The sequence below is a fragment of the Sorex araneus genome, chromosome 2 (genome assembly GCF_027595985.1).
Source record: "Sorex araneus isolate mSorAra2 chromosome 2, mSorAra2.pri, whole genome shotgun sequence".
Taxonomy (NCBI): Eukaryota; Metazoa; Chordata; class Mammalia; order Eulipotyphla; family Soricidae; genus Sorex; species Sorex araneus.
In genome coordinates, this window is record NC_073303.1 from 207,091,307 (window position 1) to 207,098,755 (window position 7,449).

General features: G+C 59.6%; 1 protein-coding gene across 1 annotated transcript in view; it reads left to right on the plus strand.

Moving 5' to 3' along the window:
* The window catches only part of SNX1 (sorting nexin 1), a 32,488-nt gene extending 25,302 nt beyond the window's left edge, over positions 1-7,186 (plus strand). The window contains exons 7-15 of the mRNA XM_004615286.2: positions 615-693; positions 1,219-1,294; positions 3,086-3,199; positions 3,342-3,435; positions 4,647-4,852; positions 5,903-6,046; positions 6,253-6,333; positions 6,563-6,634; positions 6,786-7,186. Of these exons, the coding sequence (XP_004615343.1) occupies positions 615-693; positions 1,219-1,294; positions 3,086-3,199; positions 3,342-3,435; positions 4,647-4,852; positions 5,903-6,046; positions 6,253-6,333; positions 6,563-6,634; positions 6,786-6,836 (917 nt within the window). The 3' untranslated portion in view covers positions 6,837-7,186. The remainder of the gene's footprint in view (positions 1-614; positions 694-1,218; positions 1,295-3,085; positions 3,200-3,341; positions 3,436-4,646; positions 4,853-5,902; positions 6,047-6,252; positions 6,334-6,562; positions 6,635-6,785) is intronic.
* Positions 7,187-7,449: the final 263 nt, after the last annotated feature.

The window sequence follows — 7,449 nt, forward strand, 5'->3', positions numbered from 1 at the left end:
CATCGCTGGGTGGGACCCAAAAAGAAAAAAAAAATCACTCCATACCTGCACTAAAATTGTAAAATTGGACGGAAACAGATTAGCCTGCCCTCCACGCAGTGAAGCAGACAGTTCTGAAGTTTGGACACAGTTTGTATGCTCTCTGTCTGTCTCTGTCTCTGTCTGTCTCTCTCCCTCCCCCACTTTTGTGTCTCCTTTCCCCTCTCTCCCCCCCACTTTTCTCTCCTCCTTATCTTTCTCCCTCTCTCCCCCTCTCCTCTCTTCTCTTTGCCTCTCCTTTTTTTCTCCCCTTCTGCCTTTCTCCTTCCGCCTCCTTCTCTTTCCATCTCTTAATTTCTCTTCCCTGCCCTTTTCTTTCTAAATAAAACTGTCTAATTCAGATAAATAAGAAACCGAGTCCCGATCCAGGAATGTGGCTTTGGCTTTGACTCCGGGCATGAGAGCCCGAACCTCAGTGCCCGGTGTGTGGAGAGGCAGCTGCCTGCGCCCGCCCTGGGACGGCCTGGCTGTGTCGCAGCAGTGCTGTCTTCCCACCTGAGGACTTGGACTTTTATCAGGTTTATTCTTTCCTTGATGGTTTTCTGGTTGATTTTCCTTTCCTACTCCCATTGTAGGAATGACAAAAGTGAAAGTTGGGAAAGAAGATTCTTCTTCTGCAGAATTTCTTGAGAAACGGCGGGCGGCGCTAGAAAGGTGAGTGCTCCCACACACGTCCTGCAGAGCTCGAAGACATGGGGGCTGAGATGGGGCGTGGCTGCCGGGTCAGGGAAGAGGAGCCTGGGTGGGCCTCAGGGCCACGTCTCCGCTCTCTCGAGCCCTTCCCGCCAGACCAGCTGGACCGCCGCTCCTTCCCCAGGGAGCGGGTGATAGTGTCCTTTATGAATTAGCAGGTGGGCCCTAGGGGCTCTTTCTGACCACGTCATTCACGGAATGAGTCGGCGTGACCTTGAAAGCAGGGCCTTGGTGCCAGTGAGATGGGGGCGGGGGGCGGGGCGGGGGGCTTAGACACTTGCCTTGCAGGGGTCCTACCCCCACTCCATCCCAGCACCACCAGGAGTGACCGCTGGGTGTGGTTCAGACACGCACTGGTCCCCCACAAGAAGCAGAGTCGTGCTGTATTTCTGGGATATTTCTAAGAAATTGCACCCTGCCAGCACTGCGTGGCGTTCCGCTCTGTGGCCAGGTCGGCTAACCAGGTGGTGACCACTGACTCCGCAGGTACCTCCAGAGGATCGTGAGTCACCCGACCATGTTACAGGATCCCGATGTCAGGGAGTTCTTGGAGAAGGAAGAGGTGAGTATTGCCAGCAGTTTGCCCCGGTGGAATCGGGCACGTTCGCTCGGCTGCTGTTTTGAACATCCGAGATATGTAGAGCCTGCCCTGGTTTGTCACCTGTCTCAGCTGAGCCTCATCAGAAGTGGGTAGTCGTCGAGGTCACCTCCAGCCCGGAGTGCTGGCCGGGTCCACGCCATGCTCCCTTCAGCGAGCCCCGGCCCGTCTAAGGGCTTCTGATGGACCGAGTTGGTGCTTGCTTTCGCGAGGGTGAGGGTACTGGGCTCAGAGCCACACGCCACAGAGCTGCCAAGCAGTGCAAGAGTTGATGCAAGTAGACAGTCGTTCAGAGGCTGCGCCAGGAGTCGGGGAGAGCCGAAGACAGTCCCTGAACTGACAGTTGAAGAGTCAGGCGAGGGAGCTAGTGCAGCAGACCCTTGACTCTTAAACAGAAAGTGTCTTCCGGAGCATGTATTACAGGAATTGTGACTAGTGACAAAGGAAACATCGTAAATGTGGCTTCAGGAATGCTGCAACAAAACACTCGTCTTTCAGGAAGGAAGACTAGGACTAGAGTAGGACTCTCATTTTCTTCTAAGCTTTTCATTTAAATTTTTTTTCTTTAATCTGCACAGAGTAATTATTATTCTACTAGGAAAAACTGGCACTAAATATATGGCTTTTTTTCCACTCCAGAATGGAATATTTTAATTAAAAATATAGTGCTCAGTTTTTACCCCTGCTCTGTTGGTATGTCTGCTTTCCTTTCGCCCTCACCCACTGCTCCTCTGCAGAGAAGATTGACGCAGACACGCTTCCTGCGTATCACGAGACTTGCAGCACCCTCGTCTCTCCGTCCCTCTCTGTGGGGCTGGGGGGGGTCATTTCTACCATGCTCGGCAGCCGAGCCAGGCTGCGCGAGGGCAGGTTTGGGTTTTTGGTATTTGTTTGGAGGAGGGCGGAGGGAGCACGCCAGGCAGTGCTCAGGGGTCGCTCTTGGCTCCGCACTCAGGCCTCCCTCCTGGCAGGACTTCGGGGAGCATATAAGGTGCCAGGGATAAGACCGGGCTGGCCGCGTGGAAGTCAAGCTCCTCGCCCCCGGGGCTCTCGCTCCGGCCCTCCCTCCCCGGTTTAATGGTCAGAATGATCTCAACATGACCAGTGACCACAGGGGACAAAGAGTCCCCAAGCTGAGAACTGCCCTGAGAGTCCTGCATTCAAATCTCCTTTTCAGCCTGGTGCACTGTGTGGACTGGAGATGCAGCAACTGTCCCTGCTGTGGGAAAGAAATAATGAGACTGACCAAATAGTTTCTAAGTGTTTGCATTGTCCGTAAAAATATCTTCAAACTAAATTGTCTTGGGACTTTGGTCCAGAAACCTTGAACCTTTGTTTACTAAGGAACACCTGAGTGGAGTTGTACTAGCTTTGCAGGTGTCTCTGGTGGTGGTGCTGTGTGGAGCCGAGACGAAACCCCGGGCTTCGTTCTGGAAGGCTCTGCATGGAGCTCCAAAGCCTTCAGGCCTGTGCAGCGGAATGCACAGCTGCTTATCCACAGAACCCTTTTCTCTGCAGTGTGCTTGTAGCTCAGGGGAAAGGCCCCGTTTCCGTGCACAGCAGCCAGAGCTGACCATTTGCTGCGTCTATCTTTGACCGTTCTTTCTCTCGTCTGTAGCTGATAGGTTTCTCTAGCTGCCTTGACGGCACCCGTGCGCACCTGGCACTTGTTTTGCTACCCGGAGGATAACGGTTCTTCCCAAGCTGACCTAGGGCAGCAGATAACTTGCCACCCTCGCCTTCTTGGTCTTGTAGCTGCCACGCGCTGTGGGGACCCAGACATTGAGTGGTGCCGGTCTCCTTAAGATGTTCAACAAAGCCACGGATGCGGTCAGCAAAATGACGATCAAGATGAACGAGTCTGACATTGTGAGTAGCGTGGGCCTCTCCGCTCCCAGGGAGCACACAGAGCACGCAGGCCCTTGAGCAGTGACACGTAGAGGCAGTGCGGGCCCTTGCCCAGAAGGCCAGGCAGGGGCGGCTGTGCCGACGCTGTGTGCTTCTCTTGCAGTGGTTCGAGGAGAAGCTGCAGGAGGTAGAGTGCGAGGAGCAGCGCCTGCGGAAACTGCACACGGTCGTGGAGACACTCGTCAGCCACAGGAAAGGTAACGGCCCTGGGACGGCTGGCCACAGCAGGACAGGCCCTGCCCAGCCTCAGCGCACTGGGCCTTGGAGCTCTGGCCAGAGATGGCCCCTCGCTCCTGGCTGTGACCCTGACTGCCGGGTAGGCAGTGGGTCTTCGCCCAGACTCGGCTCGACCCCGGGCTCGGAGTCCTGATGTGGTTCGGTCCAGTCAGTGCCAGGCAGGTGTGCAAAACTGCACGTCTCCTGGCCTCCCCTTCTCTGAAAGGCCAGTTTGGATACCCCCTCCTTCCCTCATCAGAAACGGAAGTCAGACGCCATCAGAATGGGGCGGGTAAAGTGTGGCAAATCGGGGCCTCGCCTGTGTGGGTCTGTTCCGGTAGGCTGAGGCTTGGTTTCTGCTCTGTCGGGGCAGGCAGGGGTGTTGAGGCCAGACAGGGCTGCCTCAGGCTCGCTCCTGGCCGTGCTTAGGGAACACGCGGTGCTGGGGTCAGGGCAGGGGTGGCTGCGTGAGGGCGAGTGCCGAACCCAGGAACTGCCTGCCCGGAGGAGTGGCTCCTAAGGGTGAGCGGCGAGCCGGAAAGACTGCTCAGTGGGCACATGCTTTGCATGCAGGGAGCCCCGGTTCAATCCCCAACACCTCAGGATTCCCTGAGCACCCAACCAGGAGTAGCCCTTGAGCACCACTGGGTACGGCTCCCCCCACATAAAGGGTGAATGAAAGAAAAAGTACATCACTTGTTGTTTGCAAACCCCAGTGTGTGGGGCCTCCCAGAGGAGTGTGTCCTGCTCTCAGCCACGCAGGACTCAGCAGGCGTGCGTGCCTCGTCTGTCTGGAAGGGGGAGTCAGAACGCAGAATCGGGGCAGAAGCCTGAAAACAGCGGAGAGGGCGCGTGCCTGGGGTGCAACCAGACCACATTCCATTCCTGCCACTAGAGGAGGCCCCTGAGCACCGGGGAGCGATCCCTGAGAACAAAGCGGGGCTTAACCCGAGCACAGCCGGGTGTGGCCAGAACCATTCCTCTGTCTCAGCTGGTCCCTGCCTGTCCGGGGCCTCCGGGCAGGTACATGGGCTGTGTGTCGCCAGTTGGGCCCTGGTCTCTCCCCTTGTTCTCGCGAGAACAGCGGCCTCTCCCTGCCCCTTGACGGGGCTGTGTGCCCCTTGGCTGCTGCACGCCGGGGGTGACGGGCGCGTCCCCTGCAGTCTCAGGGGCCTTGTCCTCCGCCCTCCAGAGCTCGCGCTGAACACGGCCCAGTTCGCCAAGAGCCTGGCCATGCTGGGCAGCTCCGAGGACAACACAGCGCTGTCGCGGGCCCTCTCCCAGCTGGCCGAGGTGGAGGAGAAGATCGAGCAGCTGCATCAGGAGCAGGCCAACAACGACTTCTTCCTCCTGGCCGAGCTCCTGAGTGACTACATCCGCCTGCTGGCCATCGTCCGGGTGAGCCGCTCCTTCTCCCTCTCTCCCCTCTTCACACTACCCTGCCCTGTAAACTCCGGGGACGCCGGGATCACCTTGAGACCCGCAGCGGTCTGTCGAATGCTTTGGAGGAAAGACCGCTGTCGGGTTTCCCGAGAGGCCCCCACGGACCCTCCCTGCTTGTGCTGCCTCAGGCGGGGCCGCCACGCCGAGGCCCGTCCGAGTAGGGGCTGCCTCGGCCCTTCTGTCTTGGCCTGCAGTGAGTGTCGCTGCTGGCCTGCTCAGAGCCCTTGCCCTTCTGCTTTCCCCGGCAGCCTGGCTGGCAGTGCTCGGAGGGGTGCCCGGGCTAAGTGCTCGTCACCGCAGGTCTGCCCCTCGGCTGGATGCTCGGGGCCGACAGGGAGCCTCCGCGTGGGCCGGTCTCCTGCCCCTCTGTCCGCGTGTCCCACCGGGAGCTTCCCTCCCATCTGGCCTCGAGAGAGCCTCGTCCAGCCTCGTGCCCCTCCCTGTGCCATTGGTTTGCTGCTGACCAGGCCGAGGCTGGAGTGTTGGGGCTCCTGGCACGGGCCAGCGACTCTGCCTGACACCAGCCCCGGGAAGGGCCCTCTGGGGACTGGGTCTTGTCTGGGGTCTCTGGAATGCTCTCGGATGTGGCCGCTGGGGTGACAGCGGTGGCTCCTGCTCTTCCCTACCCGAGAGCGACTGTGCGCGCGGGAGGCGCCTTGTCGAACCCTCTTGCCTTACGCCGTGAGACTGACTGCAGGCAGCAGCGTCTGGGCGACGCTTGGCCCTAAGGTTTGCGCTTCACAGAGGCCCAGGGGACAAGCAGGCCGGAACTTTGGCAGGACACGGGCCCGGAGCTGGGGCTGGGCCTCGATTAGTTTCTTCCCCGGCCCGTGCTGGGCCTGGCGACCCGACTGCCCCAGTGGCCTGGGGCCGCCCTGCGCTGTGTCCTGGGCGCTCTGAAGGTGGCCCGTGGGTCCTGCCCGTGGGCCCTGCCCCCCGCGGCCTGAGCTGGTGAGGCTGGTGACTCGGGAGGCCCTGAGCCGCTGGCCGTGCTGTCGCCCACAGGCCGCCTTTGACCAGCGCATGAAGACATGGCAGCGCTGGCAGGACGCCCAGACCATGCTGCAGAAGAAGCGCGAGGCCGAGGCCCGGCTGCTCTGGGCCAACAAGCCCGACAAGCTGCAGCAGGCCAAGGACGAGATCACAGAGGTGAGCCCCCGCTCGGGCCCAGCCAGAGCAGAGACCACCCACGGGACCCTGAGTGAACTGCCTGAGGCTCCTGAGCACTGCGGGACCGTGGCTGTTCTCTGGCCAGCCCGCTTTGTCTCACGCCTGCCTGAACTCTGTGTGCCCGTAGCGGGGACAGGCGGGCGGGGCCAGGGAGCCGTCATGCTCTGCTCCCTCTCCCTTCCCAGTGGGAGTCTCGCGTGACTCTGTACGAACGGGACTTCGAGAGAATCTCGACTGTGGTCCGGAAAGAAGTGATCCGCTTTGAGGTGAGGAAGGGCCCCGCGGCCAGGGTGTGCGCCTGGGTCTGGGGGCCAGCACCTGGCACGCGTGAGCTGGCAGGGGTTCCCAGACACAGGGCATTGCCCTGCCACTCCTCCCGCTGGCCTGGCCTCTCCCGGGGCCTTCGCTGCAGCCGCCGCCCCCGCCCCACCTGCCCAGCTCTGGGAGGCCGGAGCCCCGCATGGTTGCTGAGCGCAGCAGCGTTCTCTCTCCTAGAAAGAGAAGTCCAAGGACTTCAAGAACAACGTGATCAAGTACCTTGAGACCCTCCTATCCTCGCAGCAGCAGGTACGTGGCTTCCGTGGCCCACGGGGGCGGGGGCAGGACAACGGCGGGTCCCGAGATCATCACTGCCTTTGAGGAGGGGCTTGGGGCACAGGGCGGCCCAGGGCCCCGGGGTGCACGGGGGGCACTGCTCACCGTCCCTGCTTCTCTGCAGCTGGCCAAGTACTGGGAAGCCTTCCTTCCTGAGGCCAAGGCCATCTCCTAATGACCAGGGACGCCAGAGCCACCTGCCCGACGCTGCCTTTTTATACACTCTTGTCTTCCTCCGCCGGAGCCCCGTGACCGTCCTCTGGCCCTCCCCCCGCGACCGTGCCGTCCCAGCCACCCTAACTCTCCCGTAGCTGCCACATATATTTTCTTACCTGAGAGAATAGTTTCTTGCTTTAAGCAGAAGACCTCCAGTAGGTGGTGGAATTATGGGCTGGGTGGAGTATGATATAAATATATAAATACAAATGTATATTTTTCAGGACGTGGTTAGGAACTGGGAATAACGTTTTCTGTTACTCCTGATGGTGCCATGAAAAGATTATGTAATAAAATCTTTAAAAATCAGGTCATGTGACTTGGAATGGTGATGTCTGCTCCAGGCGGGAGCAGTGGGCAGAGTCCTGACAGGAAGAGTCTCCTACGAACGTCAGGCCTCGCCTTGTTGCTGCTTCTCAGCTGCCCCTTCTGAGAGACACCCGCGTCTGTGTAATTCTAATTCCAGCTTCTCTTAGTGAAGGAATTCATCCTCTCTCTCTCCCTCCCTCTCTCCCTCTCTCTCCCTCTTCCTCTCTCTCTCCTTCCCTCTTCCTCTCTCTCCCTCCCTCTCT